The following is a 23,611-nucleotide window of genomic DNA, read 5'->3' on the forward strand; positions in this document are numbered from 1 at the left end:
AAAATCAGACCTGAAAAGGATGCACATTAAAATCAGACCTGAAAGGGATGCACATTAAAATCAGACCTGAAAAGGATGCACATTAAAATCAGACCTGAAAGACCACCAAAGACCACCAAAAATCTAATTAAATCACACAAATATTTTAAAGTGGTTGTAAGCAGCCACTTTATTTCCTGGACGAATACATAATTATGCTTGAATAAAGTGTACCTACACTCTGATGTGTTTAAAAGCCATGAAATATGTATTAACTGCTCATTAATGCAGCGTCTGACTGATTTATCTGTTTTTATATCTCAGGCAGCAGCGTGGTCCCATTCTTGAAGAAGAGAATGACTCATAAGTACGGCTGGATGGCCTTGCTGCCATCTGGGCAGACATACAACTGGTACTTCGACAATGTGGACCAAGTCACAAACATCACCTATAACGCTAAATTCTACGGTTTCAAGGTAATAAAAGATCCCTGATACGATGGTGAATATGAGCATATTAGAAGAAGCTTTCTTCCCGTTCACAGTGATGCTTTTGTTCCTCCTCCTACAGTCGGATCAATATGTCATCATCAACCACAACTTCACCCAGAGTCCGGACAGTTTCCGCATCATCGACAAGAGGAACGGCTCATCGGCGCCACTGAGCTTCAGCAACAACCACAACGGAGACTGGTTCTTCAGTAATAGCACCAACGACCTCTTCTACATCAGTAGGACACATTTTATTCTCTACGTCTTCCTTATGGAGCCAATTCTGATGACTAATTCTTCCTTTAAGCCTTTGATTAACTTTCTGATGCCTTTTTTTCATGAAACGTTGAAGTTAAAGACACAAGAAAGTGAGGATTTATGTTATTGTAATTTATAAATCATCATCAACCTGCTTTATAGAGATTAACACAAAAGCTCTGCCTCCTGACCAATCAGAGGGTTTCTTCTCTCTTCAGTCTCTCCATATGAAACCTCTCGCTTTCACTGACCTGAATCTCCATGAGAAAAGTTTCTCAGGGGCTGAAAACACAGACAGAAGTTTACTAAATTAATCTTATTTTCCAAGTTAAAGGGGAACTCTGGTATTTTTAAACCTTATTTCTGGCCTGAAATACGTTCATCTGCTCACTGAGAACAGTTTGGTGAAAGTCGGCGTCCTTCAGAAGATATTTAGATAACTGGAGATCCATATAACGGAGTGAACGGGGCTTAGAGGATGCAGCCTCTAAATAAGGCATTATCTGTCTTTATTTCACCAATACTTTAAGAAGAATGAATGAATGAACGTGTGCTATAGCTCTGTTAGCTCATAGCTCTGTTAGCTCATAGCTGCTGTTATGTGGCTACTTGCAGCTATAGGAGAGCTAACGGAGGGATTTCTACACAGGCACTCTACTGGGACCACTTCATCCACACGCCCCCCTGCAGCACAGTTTATTCACTCCGTGCTCTGTGACAGTCGGCTAACTTCACACAGAGTTTGCTGCTGATAGTTTTGTGCAACATGGCAGGATATTTATCAGATTTTGACAACGTGAACGACGACTTTGAGTAAGATGGACGTTCTTACCGGAGTGAATAATCTGTGCTGCAGGGGGGCGTGTGGATGAAGTGGTCCCAGTAGAGTGCCTGTGTAGAAATCCCTCCGTTAGCTCTCCTATAGCTGCAAGTAGCCACATAACAGCAGCTATGAGCTAACAGAGCTTTAACGGTGATTTTCCTTTAAATTAATTTAAAACACATCTGTGCATGTTCCTTTGCATTTATCATCTAAGGCATCCAGGTTATAAGACTTTTTTGTTACCTGAAATATATTTTCTATTGATTTTTGTGTTATAAACAACTGCAAGTGTTTTCCATCCATATATATATATATATATATATAACAAAATAAGAACAAATATATATATATTATATATATATATTTGTTCTTTATTTGGTTTGAGGAGGATTTAAAATAACTTCAACCTCAATAGTTTCAACCAAAAGAAGAAGATTTTTTTAAAAATGGCACATTTAAAAACACCTTCAACATTTAGATTTAATGGAATATAATATAAATGTTTGGACTGTTCACATCATATCTATATTTTTTACCTCTCTGCTGCAGATGTTTTACTTTCTGAGGAATTATCTTGCAGCTCAGTTGTTCGAGTTGATTAAAACCAGACACCCGAAAGATATCCTGGATATGTTGACCTTCACCCATCATCATCCTCATTAGGCTTGTTTATTAGTGTTATTTACGCTTATGGACGTGAACCTTTTGGGTTTATTGCTGCTGCAGCTTTAAATGACACGTTTTCCTGAGAGAGACATTCATTTCGTGCATGCTGTTCTGTATCTGCAGTTTCTGGGAAGACGAGCCAGCGCAGGCGACGCAACAGCGCCGACCGCTCCATGACCGACGTGACGACAAACTTCGCCGTCTATCGCTGTTTCTTTGAGAAATGCGTCCCTCCGCCTCCGGCCACCCTCGCACCCGTACCCGACACCAGGCCCGACGACTTCGTGTAGGTTTCACTCCCTCCACAGCTTCACTTCCGGTCCATGGAGCTGGTTCTGGTTTGGTTCTGTTGATGCCCAAAGCTCCTGTTTGTGTGTTTTCTCCAGTCTGTGGTCTGATGCGTCGTTCTGGGAAAGTTCTGCTGAAAACAACTTTGCTGTTCCGACAGACGGCGCTGATGTGGTCATCCCCTCAGGTGACGGGAGGCGTTTTAAACTGACTCTTATTTCCCTCTAATCTGAGTTAACAAATGATTTCCTTCCACTCGTGTTGAATGAGACAATCCCTCCAGCTCCTGTGGTGAAGAAGAGTCGCAGATGTTTGGTTTTGTTGTATTTTAAGAATAAATTCTAAGAGAAAATCTGAATATACTCAAAACAAAGCCAAGATGTGTTTTGTGAATATCTCGTGTGGAACCACAGGGCGGTGGGTCGTTTTGGACAGCGACACTCCTCGCCTCAACAAGCTGACCGTCACTGGAGTTCTTGAGATCTCAGAAACCGTGAACAGCTCATCCAGCAGACCGGCTCGGTCCACACCTCAGTACGATACCGTAGCGATCGATGCTGTGTACATCTCCATCCAGGTCAGCATGACGACCCCGAGTTAAATCTATTTACCTTCATCTAAAATGCAGTTATATTCAAAACACAATGTGCCATCGTCTTCACCACCAAGCAGACAGACTTTCTTATAATATTTAAAGTGTTCCTGATCAACACTTCTGCAGCTTTCTGAAAGTCTTTCACAGTTTTTCTTTGGACATTTTCTGCTTTTTTCCTCATTTTCAGTCCTTGTTTCTGAGCATTTTCAGTGTTTTTTCTTTGTTCAGCCACTTAACTCTGAGCTATGAAGCATTCAGGCAGAAAAAAGGCTCCTAACTCCTAACAAACTGTTTTCATAAAATGTCGGCTTTCAGTTTCTATTTTTCTTTAAAATTTACACTTCTTAGTAACTCTTTTTGTTTTAAATTCTTTTAATCATTTGAAAATATAAGAAGACTTTTAGGTAAAGCTAAAACATCTTCATGGATGCATCATTTTCATGAGGAAAACTGTTTTCTTTGTAATAATTTATAGATTACAAACATGGAAAAAAGTACTTAGTTAGGGCATTAAAGGATGATGACAATTTGAAAAAAGATTTCTTCAGATTTTTATCAAAATTTGATTGTAAACATAAAGAGTTTCTAAAAACAAAAATTTAGTTAATTTTTTTTGTATTTTCCTTCCAAGGAGCCAGACTTTCCCGTAATCTTTAAAGTGTCCTGATCAATAGTTCTCCAGCTTTCTGAAGCTCTTTCACAGTTTTTCTCTGGACATTTTCTGCTTTTTCACTCATTTTCAGTCCTTGTACCTGAGCATTTTCAGTGTTTTTTCTTTGTTCAGCCACTTAACTCTGAGCTATGAAGCATTCAGGCAGAAAAAAGGCTCCTAACTCAAGGGATGAACCAGTGTTGTGTCGACACAGAACAGACAACTTAGCAAAGAAGCCATTTTAAACTGGATCTTTAGGCACTTTGTTACCAGCAGCCTGTCTAAATGTTCTTTTTGCCACTTGGTGCATTAACACCAAAGTAAAAGGATGATATTAATCAGAGGCTCAAAGTGTTTCTAAATGTTCTTCCTGATTTTTCAGACTCAAAACTCTGCTGCATTTATGTCGAATTTAGGATCCAAAGCAGCAACATGTTTGATTTATGTGCAGCAACTGATTCCATTATTTCAGGAGAAGCTCGTCTGCTTCATTTAAAGTTCTGTGAAGAAAGAAGCTGACGAGGAACTGGAGCTTTAACACAATGATTCTTTGTGAAAGTGAAGCTAAACTTCTTTCCAAAGGGATTAAAAGAAGAATCAACCCGTATTTTAACCATGAAGACTGTCACAAAGACACATCATTTGTTCTCATTTCTTTAGCTGCATCTATGAAAAGCAGCAAAGATAAATGTAATTTTAAGTCTCAAACTGAAGGTTTAGAGGAGTTATTACATCTAATCTGTGTAAAATAACTCAGGAGATAATCTAACCTGGACATTGAGTGAATGAGGTGATGCTCCTGCTGTTTCAGGGAGGACGGCTGATCGCCGGCTGGAAGGACGAGCCGTTCAAAGGTCAGCTGCACATCAAACTGAGAGGAAACCACACCAGTCCTGACTGGCTGCTGCCAAATGGACCCAACCAGGGATCCAAAGTCCTGGGTGAGAAAACGGAGTCTTTGTTTTACCGAAGTAAAACACGTATTTCACAGGAATAGTTTCAAATGTCACTGCTGAAAAACAGCCGCGAACCCCAATCCAACACATTGTTACTATCAGATAAACTGTCACATCATCTTAGTTTGTGCTGCATGTGCACCGCAACATGTACTGTTAGAAAGAACCCAAAGTAAAGTTTGATTATATCAGCTGTTGTGTTAGTAATTCAGGAGTTTACACACAGCTACAGCTGCATGATGCACATCTGATCTAAATGCTGAAGCCTGCTCAGTGGCCCTGTTTTTCACTGGTTTCCTTGAATGTTTAACACAGTCGGCATCATTAATTAATTCATCTCTCTTTAGTTAAATGCTTTTCTACGGTGGCCCGGAGGTGCAAAACTCAACAGCAGCATATTAAACAAAGACTCAACCACGCAGCGTTGAACCTTCAGGAAACGTTTTCTGAAAATACTACAGAATCAAACGAGTGTCGTTCCTGAAAAGTCAAGATTTCACTTATTTTTCATTGTGTGTTTCCTAAAAATCTGTCTTATAATTGTGTTTTTTCTTGTTTTCTACTTGATGTTGTCATGCTTTGTACCTCCAGGGCCACCATATTTCCTCACTGGGACAGTTTAAAAGATGCTTCTTGGTTTGTTTGTTTAAAGAAATAGAAAAATACTTTTATATTTTATATTTTAAATATTCATGGGACAGTTTAAAAGATGCTTCTTGGTTTGTTTGTTTAAAGAAATAGAAAAATACGTTTATATTTTATATTTTATATTTTAAATATTCAGTGCGGGAAATTCAAATTAGTAAAAAAAAAATTATATTTACAATGATTGGATATTAGACAACAACAACAATAATGATAATAATAATAATAATAATAATAATAATCATAATAATAATAATAATAATAATAATAATAATAATAATAATAATAATAATAATAATAATCATAATAATAATAATAATAATAAATGACTAAATAAAAAGATAAAATGTGAGAAAAACATGTCAACAGTCACTGTTAAAAAGCCTTATGGCTGTGGGACAAAGGACCTCCTGAACCTCTCAGTCCTTCAGCTGCTCCTCTGCCAGGATGCTGTGGAGAAGATGTTCATTATTCTCCAAAAACAGAATATAGTTTCCTCCTCATCGTTGCTCCACCACAGCACTGAGAGGGTCCAGCCTTCTGCCTACCACAGAACCGGCCTTTTTCACCAGTTTATGTCTGCAGTGCAACTTCCCAGCAGACAGCAGCATAGAACAGTGAACTCTCAGTGATCGGGTGATAAAACCATCATGTCACTGCAGACATTGAAGGACCTGAGCCGTCTGAGAAAGAAGAGACAATATTCAACACAAAGACCGACACAAACACGAATAAATGCCCCGACAATAAGAGACACACCAACAGTCACAATAACTAGCATAAGGAAAGGGGAACAAGGTTCGGTGCCACAGTTAATACTGATGAAACTCTCCATTTGCGTCTTGTAAACAGAAGCTTGGGTTGTGTCCCGTTCACCGTGCTGCAGAAATAAGTTCTTATTGAAGCGACGGCTGCCTCGGGGCTGACTTTGTTCTGTTGGCTGCTGTCCTCAGGTGTGTTCGGGACGTTGGAGCTTTACGGACGGCCTCCCAGTGTTTACCACACCAAGCTCGCTGCCAGCGCCGCCGCCGGGTCCAACACGCTGACTCTGACCCGGCCCGTCGACTGGCAGGTCTGTGAGCTCTCGTTTTAGCACATTTTTATTCTAATCGCTTTGTTGACAGCCCTGAGTCTGCTTCGTTTGCAGGTTGGAGATGAGGTCGCCGTCTCCACCACCAGCTACAGCGCCTCAGAGACAGAAAAACATCAGATCGCCGCCGTGTCGGCTGACGGCCGCGTCCTGACCCTGAACCAGCCTTTGACCCACACTCACATCGGTCAGTTACACTTTTAGTGTCACGATCCGTGAAAGCACTGGATGCAGATGCAGGGTAGCATCAATAATCAGATTTTATTTATAGAATGATAGTCACTTGAAGAGCAAAGCAATAGATTATAAATTCCTAACTCACTCTTCTGGATACCTGTGGAGAGGAGACTATAAAACTTATCAAAAGAAAACTCTCTCCACACTAGGAGGAAAAAAAAAATGTTATAAATCTTACAGATAAACTTATCCTTCTCCGAACCGTCGGAGGCTCTATAGAAATTTAACAAATCAATAAACAGAAAGAGACTCCTTCTAATGGAGTTGCTATGAAAGTTATAAATCAAAGACACTCCTCTACTGGAGATACTACTGAAAACGACACTTGACTAAATCTATGACTATGGCAAAAACTTACAACAGAAAATCATCTCAAGGAGGAAATCATTAATAAACAAGATCTTTGGAATATTTAGGCTGTGGTTACTTTGGAGGAAGAACGCTCGAAAGACAAATTCAACACACTGGCAACGAAACGCAGACTAAATACACCTGAGGGACCAAGGGGAACAGGTGGAAACACTTTGGGAATCAGGGAAGACAATGAGACGCATGACACGGGAGGAAGAGCAAGATACCTGAAACAAGAGAAGTTGTAATTTCAAAATAAAACAGGAAGTGAAAAGACAAGGTACAAAAACCTGAGAGCCTCTGTGAGACCTGACATTTAGGGACACGACACAGACGTCAGAACTGTGAAACGATGCAAAACGCCATCAAAATCATTAGCATTAGACCTTAAAAGCTCTGAGGAACCCCAAAGTTTACAGCGAAACCTTCAAATAAACAGATGAAATGACTGCAGACTGTCTGAAACTCAAAGGCTTTAGCTTTGCATTCATATTTCCACTCTTTTTTCCCTCCGTCTGCAGGTGAGACTCACTCTGTGTCGGGAGCATCTTTCTCCTACACTCTGGCAGCCGATGTCGGTCTCCTGAGCAGAAACATCAAGATCATCGGTGAGGAGTACCCAGACATGATGGCCGAGTCGTTCGGAGCCAGACTGTTGGTCGGAGCTTTCTCCAGCTCAGGGATCGACTTTAAAGGTGAGCTTCTCTCAGATTTACTGCGTTTGTTGGAATTAACACAAAATATTTCGATCTTTTGTTCATTTAAACAAAAAGTAACTGTCAGAGGAATCATCAGAACTCCTGATTTACTTCCTCTCCTTGATATTGTTCACATTTTGTAACCTTTGCATCTCTAATTAGCTTTAACTAAAGATTTCCTTCCTCCACATGTAAAATTCAACAACGTGAAGCTCATTTAAAAACTGTAAATGGATGTAAAGTCTGCATATGTCATGTTCAGTGTTTGAACAATGAATCCAGCACATTATTTACTACTTTATCTCACCTGTGTTTGCACAGGGAAGTGTTGGCTTTGCATGACAGTGCAGTGCCCTGTTGAATAATGAGGAAACAAACTCAACAGCAAATCAGACATAAGATAATGTTCAGACTCACTGGATGAAGGTAGAACTGAGAGAAGGGCTATAAGAAGTCAGCCTATCTTAGATGAAAATGTGTCAGTGGAACTCAGAGAACCCTCCTTCATTGTTTGATCTTTCTTCCTGAAGGCAAAGCTCAGATCAGGAACGTGGAGTTCTTCCACTCCGGTCAGGAAGGCTGGACCGACTACTTCGACCCACGTTACTCTGTGGCCTTCCTCAACCTGGGAGAGGTGCAGCGACACACACACACCCCACTTAATCTACAGCTTTCCCCATGCGTTTACAGCTTTATTCAGTTAGATTCAGATCTCTAAAACTTCATTAACCCCTGAAGGTGAATTATATCCCTGCAGCATTAATTATTATTAAAGATGTTTGTTACAGATAACAGAATAAAATATAAACCAGCTGACAAACATGTAGAAAGCCATGTTTTCTCTGTTATACCTCAAATCTGCATGTAAACTCTTAAATTCAATAATAATTTATTAATCCCTGAAGGTAAATTATATCCCTGTAGTATTGATTATTGTTAAAGATCAGCTGCTGTTACAGATAACTAAATAAAATATAAACCAGCTGACAAACATGTAGAAAGCTGAAGTGCAGCAGAGAGGAAGGTGTGGTAGAAACCTTCAGAGGTCTCCATCAGTGGGTTGGGCTGCTGTTTCTGTAGCTTAGCAACAACTCAGCTGATGATGTCACACACAGCGTCAGCAGGTAACTCAGGTGAGACAGAAACTCACAGCCAGCAGTTCAACATCTGGGCTGCAGAGACATGTCCAGGATTCCACCATCTGTTGTTAACCAGCTCTGTGATCCTCCTCCTTTACTGTTAGCGCTCTGTCTGCAGTCTCTGTCTGCCCGGATAGTCTTAAAGCTGAGCAGAGAGCTGTTAGAGTTGTTCCTGCAGCCAGGTCTCTGCCTGATATTCCTACTCTGTCCTCATCAGGGCTCCAAGCTCGTCCATTTCATCCACCAGAGATCTCACATTTCCCCTGATGATCGAAGGAAGAAATGGTTTAATTATTAGTGAAAGAGTAGAAGGTCTTTTTAAGTACTTTAAGGACATCAGAGTAACTTTAACTCATAGAAACATGATGGAAATCCATGAAAATCAGGTCAACTCTTAAACAAATAACAGAACAACACGAAACGTTCGATCTGTGCTTCACCGACACCGTTGAAGTTTGGAGAAACGTCCTCAGAACCGAGACTTATTCCAGTTATTTTGTTGTGAATTCACTGTTCTGCGTTGAAAGGTTTCCGGAGACGAGTCGTACATTCAGGGCTGTGCTTTCCATGACGGCTTCTCTCCAGCGATCGGCGTCTTTGGGACGGTGGGACTGAACATTTCTGATAACGTCATCCATCACACAGTCGGAGAAGGTAAGAACCCTTCAGGCTTCAGGCAAAGTAACTGTAGATATAGGAATTCCCCTCCTGCCGCCATTTGTCAGCACATTTTTGAGGACATGTGTAGCCTGGCTAAATGGGCTCAGGACACAGAAATCTTATTTTGGGGTCTTTATTCTGAGCAGAAAAATTGGAATAAAATACAACTCACAGTTGTTTTCAATAATATCTGGTATAATCCTTACCACAGAAAACAAAACAAATGACTTTCATAGGACTCTACTCTATATATTTGCTCTTTGGCAAAGCAAAGGTTTCATCAACACTTAACTGGTGATTGATCGCAAGTTCTGGCAACAGAAGTCAGTATACAAGTACAAACAAAATATAACAAAATGGCCGATCTCTGTAACACCAACAGCACACAAATTCCCAGTCAAACATCTTACATTTACAGACATTAACAAACAGAATAACCTTATTCTGTTTATTTCTAACTGGCCAACAGCTATTATTTCATGCCACTTGTTGTACTTAGAAACCTATTTTACCTTAAACAACAGCTCACTCCATGCAGAACCAAACCCACATGTCCGTGTTGCTCTAATCAATATGGCGTCTCCCATCCGGTTCTTCTTCGGGGCTGTAAACCAAATTCCACAGCCCATGGTGGGACTCCTTAATTGAGACAGCGCCATCTAGTGGCGTAACCGTCTAGTTCTTTATTTCCCACCTGGCTACACATGCTTGCAGGAATCAGGATTTGGGGCGATAAGATAACACTGAGGAGGAACCTTGTGATGATGTCATTGTGGCCGGGATCCTACCAGGACAGAGAGGAGCCCTTCAACTTTGAGTGGAACGCTGCCATCGAGGTCCGTCTCGAAATACACGATCAGCCACTTTTATTCTAAATCTGCATCCCAAAAGGTACGATCTGGACCGTGTGTCTTCTTCTCTAAATCAGGTCAACGAGGGGACAAACGTTGTGCTGCAGCATAACATCGTGGCAGGGTTTGAGAGAGTGGCGTATCGCATCGATGGTGAACCATGTCCAGGTAACTAAAACTTCTATGATTGAGGTCATCCACCTGGAAATGTTCCATTCTAAAAGAATACGTCTCCACCACTTTTTTTATTTTAGGGTTTTCGAATGACAACGAGGCCTGGGTTCATAATGAGGCTCATGGCGGTCTGTACGGCGTCTACCTCAACAAGGACGGTTTGCCCGGCTGCAGTTTCATCCAGAACTTCTTCATCTGGAAGAGCTTTGACTTCGGCATCTACTTCCAGGTAGAAAAACAGATTCTGATCCTTGATTCTTTACTCGTTCTCAAAGCAGGGAGCGTGACCCGAGATTAACGGCAGTCAAAGCAGAATATTCTCAGAAGGGAACAACCCCCCCACAGGTCTTATGTAAATGTAATTATTTATTCAGCCCTTTACAACAATCCATTTCGGTACCAAAGTGCTTTACAGCAGGTAATAAATAAAGAAAAGAATAAGTACAAAACAATAAAATAACAGTAAACGCAATAAAATACAGCAAAATTGAATAAGATAATATAAAAGTGTCACCATACTACTGGGTATTAAAAGCCATCTGAAATAAATATGTGTTTAGCTTAGATTTAAAGAGGCCCTGGTCAGAAATAAGACGCATCTTGGGGGGGGGGGGGGGGGGGGGGGGGATGGGGGGAGCTTATTCCAGAGCCTGGGGGCAGCAACGGAAAAGGCTCGGTCACCCCCGGGCTTTTATTTTAACCTGAACACTTCCAGAAAAAGTTGATTTGTTGACCTCAGGGCTCTGCCAGGGTTACGGACAGTTAAAAGCTCAGATAAATACGATGGGGTGAGGCCGTTAAGAGCTTTAAAAACAGACATTAAAAGTTTAAAATCAATTCTATAAAGGACAGGAAGCCAGTGAAGGGAGTTAAGAACAGGAGTGATGTGCACAGGTCTGTTAGTGTTGGTTAAAAGATGTGATTATTATTATTATTATGACCCATTAGAGGAGTGTGATGGTGTATTTGTCAGCGCCAAAAGATAAGGTTTAATTAAAGGAAAAGTGCGTTTCAGGTGTGATTCGGTCAACCTTTTATTTCTGATTTTGACCAAAGACACTGGAGGTAGTTCTGCTCCTGTCCCACAGTTTTTGTAGCCGCAGAAGATCCGTTTCTGGTTTCATTCAACCCCATAAACTCGAAGACATACGATAAAGCTTAGTTAAAAAGACGTTTATTTATTGTTTTTCCATGATAAAGTCCTGAGTTTTCTGAGAGAAGAGCAGCAGAACCGCTGCTGCAGTTTCAAATGTCCTGATTTCTGTCATTAATTAAACGGATAAAGGATATTTCAGGTGTTCTTCCAAAATATTTTCACATTTTCATGCTACTTTAGGCTGTTGCCTTTACATTGAAACCACTGGAGATGACCTCCACAAAGAGAACATTTAGCTTGGTCATGTTACATCTGACAAGTTTCATTCATTGGAATAAATATCCCCCACGGGGGGGAAATAAAATGTTAAAAAATGTCAGGTTTGATTTATAAGTTATTTACCTTAAAAATGTCCTTAAAAAAGGTGAAGATGGTATTAGAGACGCAGATTAATCCAGATTTTTCACAGAAGGTGCCCACAGATCCTCCTCTCTCTCTGCCTGTCGCAGGTCACCATGAATGTCAGCATTTCCAACGTCACCCTGGTGGAAAACGGGATGGGCGTCATGCCTCTCATCTACGGGCCGCCCTCTCTGTCGCACGCATACGCCGATAAGTCAGTTCAGGTTCAGGTAAGAGGATTCATTTGGACTCTCTGTTTCTGGACGTTTTTTCCGGCTTTACATTTTCCAACGTGTTCCGCTTTTCCCAGAATTCCTGGATTGTTGGCAGCAGCCCGAGCTTCAACTGTTCAGACACTTTGAGCTCCAGTGACTTTAATCTGGGAACCAGCTCCAGTCATCGAGCTCCCCGACCTCCAACAGGTGGAGTAGAGGGGAAACATTTCACTGTGGGAAAGAGTTTGAATTCTTTAAACAAAGAAAACGATCCTCTTTTCATCGTGTGCAGGAGGCAGATCCGGCATCTGTTGGCCGAACTTTCAGTCTGGACACAACACGGCTCCAGCGAAGCCTCATCATCTCAACATGAACTACAACGCCATCAAAGGCCTGATGACAGTCACGGGTGGGTTCAGGCTCCAAAGAGGCTTTTAAAAAATGCCGTTTGTGCTCTTTTGCATCACCTCCATCTTCCTCCCTTCTTAGACACGACATTCGTTCATTTCCGCGACGTCTGCTCCGGTGAGATGAACTTCATGTTCCTCACCAACACGCTGAACGAGGACCTGCAGCACCCCGTGCACGTCTCGGGCATAAAGGTGGTCGACAGCACGGAGGAGGCCAAAGTGTTTGTTCACAGGGCTGATGTGGGGTCAGTTGTTACACAACCTGAGGAAATGTTCCGATATATTGCTGTGAAATTGTCATGTTAATCTCTGCTGCTTCACTTAAAGATAAACTGTAAAAACTAAACATATTTTTGTATAAACCTTCTAAACTTTGGTTTAAGATTTACTCTAAACCTTCTCTGCTGTTTTACTAAAGTGTTTGATCACATTTTGAATGAAAACGTTCCATTTTACGCCTCAGTAAAGTGAACCCATCTGACTGTGTGGACATGGAATGCGACGCGAAGAAGAAAACCTTGTTGAAGGACCTTGACGGATCGTTCCTGGGTGCAGTGGGAGCTGTGGTGCCTCAGTCCGAGTATGAATGGGGAGGAGATCCCAGGAGGGGCCTGGGCGACTATCGCATCCCCAAAGTCATGCTCACTGCACCTAATGGCAGCCGAATCCCTGTGGAGCAGATCGCTCCTCATAAAGGTAAATCAAATTTGGATTCTGACATCTCCTAATGGGTCTGAAGCTGGAACAAAAGCAGAAGAACAACAGATGTTGAGCTTTCTTCAGTGACTGCATCAGCAGAGAAAGCAGCTGCTACTTTTCCTGCGACATTATCAGAATAAATGAAATTCCTAAAACGATGCGTTCAGGTGTCATCAGGAAAAACTGCACCTACGTGAGTTCTTGGCAGAGCTACAAGTGCTTCGGGCTGAACTACAGGATGGTGGTGATCGAGAGTCTGGACTCGGACACGGAGACCAGACGTCTGTCCCCCGTCGCGGTGCTCGGAGATGGTTACGTGGATCTGATCAACGGTATGCTTCCGACAGGATTTAAGTCCACTCAGAAACACGGGAAGAATACATTTTGATTCTGTGTGTCCGTGTCCAGGACCTCAGGATCACGGCTGGTGTGCAGGCTACACCTGCCAGAAGAGAGTGTCTCTTTTCCACAGCATCATGGCCACTGGTCACGCCTACGACGTCTACTTCACCAGCGTCAGCCCACAGAAACTCCGCCTCATGATGCTCAATTCTGACCCATCTGAGGTCAGTACACCTGAATGCTGCTCTGCTGTGGTTTGTTTTAGTCTTTCGCTTCTAATCAAGGGTCTCTCTGTTGGACATGTGCAGAGTGTCTCGGTGTCAGTCTTCTACTCCAATCCTCAGCGGTTGGATGTTTACGTCGACAACACTCTGGTTGCTCCAACTAACGCTGACTGGAACGATGACAAAACCGACTACACCCTGATGGAACCAACGCACCCAAGTATGCTTTTCACACATTTGTACACAGACAGGCTTTATAATTGGCCTAAAAATGGGGGATTGGATTCAGCCAGCTTGTTATTTAGCACCCAACACCCAGCAACTGCAGAACGGTTCAGGAACTTCTGGGGATTTCTCTTAAAAGGAGCATCCACGCAACTCAAAAGAGTAGTTTACAGCCTTAGGGGAAGCAGTGCATGAGGGTCAGTTATAAGGCGTGAGGTTTGACAGAGTGGAGGAAAAGGTTAATCATGTTTTCACACTTTACATTAGACAAAAAAAGACCAGCCTGGGAGCTACTTGTACATGCTTAGTGTTATCCTTGTGATTCATTAGAATACTTTGAATGGAAATATAGCTGAAAAACAGCACAGACGTCTTTAACTTACGGAGATGGAGATTTTGTGAGAGAATGCTCGGATCATAAAATCAGGTTTTATCAGAGCAGAGCAGTCTGGAAACTGCTTTGATAGAACCAGCTGGTTAGCATGTAGTTTAATAGGTCACTGTATTAATAAACAGCACACGTGAGCACAGACTACAAGAAAGAAGCTAACAGATTTTTTTTTACAACTTTGTGCATTTTGAAGCAGTTTACAAATTAATTTCATGCATCTTTGGCAAATGTAGTATCTGCTGAATAGTTTTACTTTTTTCAACATCTTGGTGAGGGTTGAAAAGGATACCACAGCTCTCATGTCTACACTAAAATATGAAGCTAAATCCTGCAGCCAGTAGCTTAGCTTAGTGGAGCTATTAGCTTAGCTTAGTGGCGCTATTAGCTTAGCTTAGTTCAGCTGTTAGCTTTGCTTAGTACAACTGTTAGCTTAGCTAAGCGCAACCGTTAACTGAACTTAGTGCAGTCAGTAGCTTATCTTAGTGGAGCTATTAGCTTAGCTTAGTTCAGCTGTTAGCTTTGCTTAGTTCAGCTGTTAGCTTAGCTTAGCGCAACCGTTTAACTGAACTTAGTGCAGCCAGGAGCTTAGCTTAGTGAAGCCGTTAGCTTAGCTTAGGGCAGTCATTAACAGAAAACAGAGAGCCTGTAAAACTAAACCGTTTATTTGGTTGTGTTTTGTCTTTGGATGGAGCTTTGCCAGCCATCTGTCTCCATTTACAGTGTTATGCCAGGTTAGGACACTGTTGGGTGTAACTTCAGTTTTAGTATAGTTACAAACATGAGACTGGATGGATTATCACCACTGATAAGATATTGAGCTTAGTTTGTTCACGTCTCTTTGCCTTAAGCACTTTATCTGCTAAAACTTGAGGTTATAAAGTCTTTTTCTCTGTTTTCTTTCCTCCAGGTGAGTACATTCCTCAGATGAACGCCACTTTGGGCTCCAACTACTTTGACCAGGACTACAAGATGCTGAAGGTCCTTCTGAGAGGGTCCACACCAGTGGAGATCCGAACTTCCCCGGTTCTCATCCTGGCCTTCAACATGCCTGCCATGTCTGAGGATGAGTTTTTCGGCGATAACCTGGTCCAGAACCTCGCCATTTTCCTCAAAGTTCCTTCCAACATGATCCGCATCACCAAGATCATCAGGGAGGATGGAGGGGCACGGCGCAGGAAAAGATCCACAGGAGTGTCTGTGGAGGTAGAGATCAAGAAACCTCCTGTGCAGCAAACCACCAACAGCACCAATGGTTAGTACCAAGAGGAAATGTGCTTTAAGATGTGCTGGTTCAGCAGAAAATAAATAACTTCTGTATGGTTGCTGTCTTTTCAGATGAGGACTTCCTATTGTTGAAGAACATCGCTGATGATCTGGGTCAGGCGGCAGTTTCTGGAAACCTCAGTCAGTCCATTGGATTTAACGTCTCCTCGTTGGGAATGACGACACCTCCTCCTCCCTCTTCAGACCCCAGCTGGAAAGAGGTGAACCAGAGCAGAAATTAAAACAGCCTGCTTTATAGGACGATAGAAAATGTGTTTTACTAATGATTTACTACTTTAAACTTCAGGTGGCAACAGATGAAGCGACGAGAGACGAACCTAAAACGAACTTTGTATCCAGTGTGGCCTACCTGCTGCTGGTGGAAGAGCCAATAGCTGGAGAGTTTGTTGGTCCTCTTTATCAGCAGCCAAGTCTGATGGCTGTGGATGAGCAGGTGAGACACAAATACGAGTGTAAACAGACTTTTATGGGGGTTTTTTGCCCACTTTGGACTTTTTCACCCTTTATTAACATTTACTTAGAATTCTATTTATGACACAAGCCATTTTTATGTTTTTTTTGTTATGTACATGCTTTCTTAATTATTGTTATCCAGAGGCATCTTAAATAATGGGAGCAAAGCCAATCAACCTACATGTTGGTTTACATAGTAAAACCTTTCGGTTAATCATGCATTATTGTATGATTCTAAGCCATCATTTGCACAAAATACATTAATTTTACAGTAAAATTATTATTGAGCACAATCAGGAATAAATACTATGGCTCAGTACAGTAAAACCATGGAAAAGTAAAGTAAACAACTGAGATACTTATAGTTTGAGTACATGTGCAGAATGAGATGATTTTACCTGGATTGGCAGGATTAAAAACTCCTTTGAAAAAGAGTTTGCTAAGAAATCCACAAACATCAAACAGAGAGTCAGGCTGGGGGTGTACCTCATTTTAATTAGATGTTTTAATTGTGTGCATCTTGAGAAATTAATACTAAAAGTACGCTAGAGTTGGTGTAGTAACAGGATGTCAAACATCCTCAATTCAGGGGCCTTGGACACCAATTTTTGATTTTTTTTACACTTTCTCTGCCATATTCTTTTCATGTTTGTTGTTTACATCCCACAAATATGACAGGTTTAGTACACCAGCAGGTTTGAGGTTTGAATTATGTTATCTGTGTGAGCGTAAGATAAAAGATAAAGATTTTCTCCAAAGGGTTTGAGTTTGTTTATTAACACAGATCTGTGCTGCTGTCTGCAGGGTAACTGCGTCTCTGTGGGAGTGACCTCGCTCACAGTGACAGCCACTTTAAAGGATGGCAGTGGAAACATGGTGGACGGACTGGGGGGGAACACCACCATCCTGTTCAGCGCCTGCTGGGCCAACTTCACCGGCCTGTCCATTCTCAACAGCGGTGCGTCTACATTTCCCCTAAAAGAATACTTGATGTGTTGTAAAGTAAAAACTTCAGAGATATATTTAATAAAACCCATCTCCGTGATGCCTCATCACACTCCTGCAGGTGAGAACCTGACCATGGTCTTCACTTTGAAGGAGTGGGACGCCGAGTCAAGCGCCTTCTCGGTCAGGAACGTTCCCTCCACGGTGGCCCCGACACCCAGCACAACCACGGAGCAGCAGCCCACCACTGACGACAGCATCTTCAACTCCAGCCCGGCGTTGACTGCTGGCAGTCTGTGTCTAATCAGCGTCATCTACGAGGTGGCGTGCTGCTCGGGCAGCATCCCCATGTGTTAGTTTCTCAGTTAAACGGGTTTTATGAAGGATGTATTGCTTTGCTCATCATTATTTGGGGTTTCTTATTTGTTTGGTCTGGTTGCCACGGTGATATGTGGGGTTTGGGGTCACATGGGTGTCGTAGGTTATAATAGTTGCGGAGTCGCCTGCACTAGAGAGGAGAGTTAGGTAGCTGTAATTTTTTGTTGACCGCTTTTAGTTAGCTTTGATACAAAAGTGTGCACGTTAATCCATCTGATATTGCGCATGTAATCGGAAGGCCTCTGGTAATCTTTAGTTTAATATTAAATACTTACCTGGACCCACCGTGTTTAACTGAGAATCAGCCAAAAAACATACAGGACCTATTCTCATCCTCTCAAGCAGCCACACAGGGATTGGAAAGCCGGAAATGAAGTACTCTGTTGGGTAAAACTTGATGTTTTTTGTTTTTTCTTTGGGTACCTTTTGGTTCTGTGCATTTTCTTTGATTATATATATAAATATCAGGTGTATGAGCTATAAAACTCTATCTAACAGGTGTGATAGTCCACCTGAATCTGAAGGAAAGCAGGAAGTGTTGGCACTGTCCTTTACACTGTTGCACTTTATAAATGTTTTTAAACTAAATTCTCTGCTCAATAAATCTTTTTCACGATCAATCGGTGTGTGTTCATTATCAAATGTTTTATGAGGGTGAGCATAGACTCTGTCCATGGTGCTGAAGGACGTCGACTGGCTGCGCGTGTCCCGTTTTACACCAGAACGATTTTTCTGTTTGTCCACTAGAGAGCATCCTGTCGTTACATATTAAGGCTCCGTTGTGATATTTAAGCTGCTGCTTGAACAGAAAAACACCTGAACATTAAAGTGAGACGAAAATTATACATCTGGATTGTGTTTAAGAGGGTTTTCTTAGAATATAAGTGTCAAAAGGCTGCAGAGGTTGACGCGCATCTTTTTAGCGTACATCTGCCTTTCCTCCCAGAAGGGCGGCGTCGGCCGACAGAGGAACAATTAGTTTTACAGCCTTAATTTGCACCCTCCTTTCAGCCCTCCTGGTAACAGCATAATGTGGGCGTGTTCTCGCCCCCTTTTCTGTAACTTTGCACCGCCTGTCCTCCCGATCTGTGCGCACTTGGCGGAGCAGCCACTTGCTGCAGAGTAGATGCAGCGTTCAACTCTGGTCCCCAGGCCAAAGCTCAGGCTCCGGCTCTGATTCAGACCAGAGGATGGATTTCTATCTCTTCACTTTTCTCTGCGGGGCTCTTGCTTTTGTTTGGGAAATCCCCAGTTTCCAGACTCTCGCTATTTTCCCTCCAGCTGCCGCGAAGAGCAAGATGCCGAAAGTTTTTAAAGGACAAGAAGCGTCCCAGTATTTTAAAGAGTTTTACGCGCCACCATCACTGGATAGAAAAGCTTCATCTAAAGACTTCATCGAGCCTCATGATTACATGCTGTCGATTTATAAAACCTTTTCCACTGCGGAGAAACTGGGACTCAATGCGAGTTTTTTTCGTTCTTCAAAAGCTGCAAACACTATTTCAAGTTTTGTGGACAGTGGACAAGGTATGTGGAGCTCTGCTGCGTGCATGTGAATGTATGGCGTGTTTATGCAAGTAGAGTCAGTCTCTGTCTCCTGTTTTAATTCAGTGCAGACAATAGTGGGATTTTTCCTGTAAGATTCCACATCTCTTTGGTATGTATATCATCTCCATGAGAATTCATCTGACCCTGCCGTTTTAATACTTTCCACAGATGACCTCCCACTCTCCCCTCTGAGGAGACAGCAGTATCTGTTCGACGTCTCAACCCTCTCTAAAAAAGCAGAGGTGCTGGGGGCAGAGCTCAGGATATACACCAAAGTGTCTGGGAATTTCAGGATATCGGAAACAGAGCCTGTCGACATCCAGCTTCTCTCCTGCCACGACCAGCAGCTGCTGGACTCCAAAACCCTGGACCTGCAGGATTCCCACGGGCCAAAGTGGGAGGTGTTGGACGTGTGGGAAATATTCAAAGAGCGACAGCACCTCAGCCACGGGAAGCACTTCTGTCTGGAGCTCAGGGCCATGATGGACAACCCTGAGAGGGAGCTGGACCTGCAGCTTCTGGGCTTACACCGGCACGGAAGGCCTCAGCAGAAGAAAGCCATCTTAGTGGTCTTCACCAGGTCAAAGAAGAGGCAAACCCTGTTCAGTGAGAGGAGGGAGGGGAGGGCGTTACTGGGCCTTGAGAGGAAGACCACGGAGAAGGGCCCTGGCAGCAAATCCAGCAGGAGACGCAGGACGGCAACAGCCAAAACCCGCCATGGGAAGAGGCACGGAAAGAAGTCCAAATCCAGGTGCAGCAAGAAGCCGCTGCATGTCAACTTCAGAGATCTGGGCTGGGACGACTGGATCATCGCCCCGCTGGACTATGAGGCGTACCACTGCGAGGGCGTTTGTGACTTCCCCCTGCGTTCCCACCTGGAGCCAACAAACCACGCCATCATCCAGACTCTGATGAATTCAATGAACCCCAGCAACATGCCCCCCAGCTGCTGCGCCCCGTCCAAACTCAGCCCCATTAGCATCCTGTACATCGACTCAGGAAACAATGTGGTCTACAAACAGTACGAGGACATGGTGGTGGAGTCATGTGGCTGCAGGTAGTGGATCTGACAGGTGTGGTGGTTTACTTCCCCCTCCTCCTCTTCATCAGGCTCTCCAGTTAATGGGAATCAAACAGCATCATATTTTGTGTTCTGATAAGGCTGCTCCTGAAATTATGGACACATTAAAACCACACATCTGACAGGTTTGTTCTTTATATGTCAGACTCATAATTCCCTCGTTTTGCATCTTCCCATCTTGAAAGTCAATCTCGTCACCTTACAGGTAGCATTTCCTACAAATTTGTGGACAATTTCTTTTGCAAATATTTGAATAAGAAGATTGAGGCCACCCTCATGTCTTCACATTCAGATGAAGAGCCATGGGGAAGACAGATGTAGCCTAGCTTAAGAGGCTACAAAGGGCTACTCAACTAGGCAACTCATAGAAGTGGAGTTGCATGTAGAAAGACTTGTTTAATCCTTCAGACTTTCTTTGTATAGCACTTCTCATCCAATTTGAATGTTGCACAAATTGCTTAACAGAGTGAAAAAGCAAAAAACAAAGAAACATTAGAGGCATTTCAAACAATACTTTCCAACCCCAGCAGCCAGCCAGTTAGCTTAGCTTAGCATAGCATAAAGACGGGACAGGCTAGCTTGGTTCTTTTTGAAGCTCAGAAAACTGTGTTAGACCAAGGCAGGCAGCTTCCTCTGACATCATATTCACTGGAAGACATGAGAGTGGCCTCCTTCTTCTAATCTAACATGCTAATGTCTCACTTTAGAGGAGACACCTGATACTCCACATGGGCTTCTCAAAGTCAAGAAAGGATCCTTGCTAACTGTTTCCAGGATGCCAGCTTATAAAACCTCCCCAAACGACTGTTCAAATATTAAGGACCCTTTGGAAAAGTTAGTCTTTCGTTCTGTGACATTTAAAAGATGCATCTGTATAGCTTTGGTGTTCTTAAAGCAATCACAATAAAGCACACAAGTCAAAGACGGTGCAGACCAAAAATTGACAGATATTGATGCAAAGTGCATTTAAATTTCTTTGTTTGTACTCCATCAAAGCACAGCACAATATAAATGACCAGCATAAATGGCTGCTAAGTAGCCAGCTAATTGCTATAAGCTAGTTAGCATGCTTTTTTTTTTTGTTGCTTTGGTTCTTTTTTTAATCACTGCTGTGTGACTCGGGTGTAATTGGCTAATTGACGAAGGAACTGTTGGCGTAACAGATGCTTGTCAGGATATGTTCCATGATATGTTTTCTGAATGCCAGGAAAAGTCTCTCATAGCTAAAGACAGATCCGTTCTATCACGGAAGTACCCTTGACTTAGAGAAGCACCTTTGGAGAAGCCTTTTATTGTTAAGGTAGAACTCTTTGTTGGCAGTCTTACTCTTTTATCCCCTGCTCTTCCTCCTTTGAGGCATTAACACTGTGTAAAGTTTTGAACTGCTTGTACTAAAAGCAAACAACTTTGAAGAAGTTTGTCCACTAAAAACACTCAGGTCTCTCCCTTCTTTCAAAGAAGTTCAGCCGTCATTCTGAATCGGTGTCAGATTTCACTAAAATAATCAAATTTTGTCCCTTTTACACTCAGTTTCTTCTGTAAACTAAATGACGGACTTCAGGTAGACATTTTTCCAGTAATGGAAACCTCAAGAGAAGCAGGTTTCAGGACCTGACACAGCTGATGACTCAGGGAGGTGCGCAAACACACTTTTTCAGATTAAACTCATCATCCAAGCATCAATACCAGAACCAGCGCAGGGTTTCTCAGCAGTTTACGTCTGTGTGAGATTACATACATACAGTAATTTTCTCTGCATTGCACTGATGTTTGAAAAGAGGTACCATATGTAAATATTTGATATGGAAATAATAATTTATGCTCTGTGAATAAGTTATTGCTTTTATGTTGTCCACTTAGTTCTGTTGCAACTTCCAGACGGCACGAGTTACACATCTGGATGTTCAGGTTCAAATAAAAACATACGGGCCATATTTTGTTCTAGAAATGTGACAAAAATCCTCTGCTGGCACACTGTGAAATATCAGAAACTATCTATATCTTTGATTTATATATAAATAGGAAATAATTAATCACCAAAGAAAAAATCTTGTTTTGTTTGGTGGATTTACCTAAAAGGCAGTTTAAACAATTTAACTTCATACCTGTGTTTTAAATTATTAACCGGAATAAAGAAACGTAACATATTGACTAAGAAAGAGAAATTAATGAATAATTCGGTGTTGTGCCACAACATGTTTGTGTTTTATTTGAACCTCTCTTTGGAATCCAGCATCAAATGATGTGAAACATTATGTTAAAGCATAAAATAATCAGCTTGTTTAACCAAACGAATCTATTCTTATAAAATGTATGAAGTGTAAGATGTATAGAACAGGAAAATTAAAACAACTTCAACTTAATGTCTGAATTTATCTTTATTTTTGTCCGTTTTACTGCAAATACTTTATTAGTGATGGTGCTTGTTCTTAAAGTCTTGCTCATTTCCAGCTCCTTATTCTTATTTCAGGGTTTTATTTTCTATTAAAGGCTCTTCGTGCATCCTGTCAGTTCATCCTGTAACTGACGCATTTTGGCTCTTATCTCATTACGTCCCGTCCTCAAGAACCGCCCGCTCTCCTCTGATTGGCCAGATTTTGGAATAATTGTGAGCTGCACTGCTCTTATAGTAGAAGACCATAAAAAGATCCGTTAAAGGGGAACTCCGGTATTTTTAAACCTTATTTCTGGCATGAAATAATTACTTTGTATTATTTTGTCGTTCAGTTTATAACAAAAAGACGAATTTAAAGGGGAACTCCGGTATTTTTAAGCCTAGACCTTATTTCTGGCATGAAATACGTTCATCTACTCACCGAGAACAGTTTGGTGAAAGTCGGCGTCCTTCGGAAGATATTTAGATTCCTCGAGATCCATATAACGGAGTGAACGGGGCTTAGAGGATGCAGCCTCTAAATAAGGCATTATCTGTCTTTATTTCACCAATACTTTAAGAAGAATGAATGAATGAACGTGTGCTATAGCTCTGTTAGCTCATAGCTGCTGTTATGTGGCTACTTGCAGCTATAGGAGAGCTAACGGAGGGATTTCTACACAGGCACTCTACTGGGACCACTTCATCCACACGCCCCCCTGCAGCACAGCTTATTCACTCCGGTAAGAACGTCCATCTTACTCAAAGTTGTCGTCCACATCTTCAAAATCTGATAAATATCCTTACATGTTGCACAAAACTATCAGCAGCAAACTCTGTGTGAAGTTAGCCGACTGTCACTGAGCACGGAGTGAATGAACTGTGCTGCAGCAGCAGGCTTCGATGACATCATCCGGATATACGTGGATCTCGAGGAATCTAAATATCTTCTGAAGGACACCGACTTTCACCAAACTGTTCTCAGTGACTA

At 42.1% G+C, this 23,611-nt stretch overlaps 2 protein-coding genes across 2 annotated transcripts in view; both read left to right on the plus strand.

The window, feature by feature from the left end:
• The window catches only part of pkhd1l1.1 (PKHD1 like 1, tandem duplicate 1), a 61,925-nt gene extending 44,305 nt beyond the window's left edge, over nt 1-17,620 (plus strand). The window contains exons 51-77 of the mRNA XM_072371172.1: nt 304-455; nt 550-709; nt 2,341-2,503; nt 2,604-2,692; nt 2,919-3,082; nt 4,564-4,693; nt 6,307-6,425; nt 6,501-6,630; nt 7,553-7,726; nt 8,260-8,363; nt 9,396-9,522; nt 10,243-10,364; nt 10,457-10,547; nt 10,634-10,782; nt 12,159-12,281; nt 12,362-12,473; nt 12,559-12,675; nt 12,756-12,921; nt 13,140-13,372; nt 13,543-13,707; nt 13,784-13,941; nt 14,026-14,161; nt 15,465-15,809; nt 15,893-16,041; nt 16,128-16,274; nt 17,099-17,252; nt 17,361-17,620. Of these exons, the coding sequence (XP_072227273.1) occupies nt 304-455; nt 550-709; nt 2,341-2,503; nt 2,604-2,692; nt 2,919-3,082; nt 4,564-4,693; nt 6,307-6,425; nt 6,501-6,630; nt 7,553-7,726; nt 8,260-8,363; nt 9,396-9,522; nt 10,243-10,364; nt 10,457-10,547; nt 10,634-10,782; nt 12,159-12,281; nt 12,362-12,473; nt 12,559-12,675; nt 12,756-12,921; nt 13,140-13,372; nt 13,543-13,707; nt 13,784-13,941; nt 14,026-14,161; nt 15,465-15,809; nt 15,893-16,041; nt 16,128-16,274; nt 17,099-17,252; nt 17,361-17,596 (4,115 nt within the window). The 3' untranslated portion in view covers nt 17,597-17,620. The remainder of the gene's footprint in view (nt 1-303; nt 456-549; nt 710-2,340; nt 2,504-2,603; nt 2,693-2,918; nt 3,083-4,563; nt 4,694-6,306; nt 6,426-6,500; nt 6,631-7,552; nt 7,727-8,259; nt 8,364-9,395; nt 9,523-10,242; nt 10,365-10,456; nt 10,548-10,633; nt 10,783-12,158; nt 12,282-12,361; nt 12,474-12,558; nt 12,676-12,755; nt 12,922-13,139; nt 13,373-13,542; nt 13,708-13,783; nt 13,942-14,025; nt 14,162-15,464; nt 15,810-15,892; nt 16,042-16,127; nt 16,275-17,098; nt 17,253-17,360) is intronic.
• Nucleotides 17,621-18,732: 1,112 nt separating this feature from the next.
• On the plus strand, nt 18,733-20,596 carry gdf6b (growth differentiation factor 6b). Its single transcript, XM_072371170.1, has 2 exons — nt 18,733-19,144; nt 19,334-20,596. The coding sequence occupies exons 1-2, from the start codon at nt 18,808-18,810 to the stop codon at nt 20,224-20,226; spliced, it is 1,230 nt and encodes a 409-aa protein (XP_072227271.1). The 5' UTR covers nt 18,733-18,807; the 3' UTR covers nt 20,227-20,596.
• The last annotated feature ends 3,015 nt before the right edge of the window (nt 20,597-23,611 follow it).

This window comes from Leuresthes tenuis, unplaced genomic scaffold (assembly GCF_036924035.1).
Source record: "Leuresthes tenuis unplaced genomic scaffold, fLeuTen1.0.hap1 SCAF_18, whole genome shotgun sequence".
NCBI classification, from domain to species: Eukaryota; Metazoa; Chordata; class Actinopteri; order Atheriniformes; family Atherinopsidae; genus Leuresthes; species Leuresthes tenuis.

Bases quoted from the DNA above. Each gene is read 5' to 3' on its own strand.
- gdf6b (XM_072371170.1), top strand. From the start codon at position 18,808: ATGGATTTCTATCTCTTCACTTTTCTCTGCGGGGCTCTTGCTTTTGTT. The intron at 19,145-19,333 runs GTATGTGGAGCT...TACTTTCCACAG, and splicing joins TTTTGTGGACAGTGGACAAG to ATGACCTCCCACTCTCCCCT.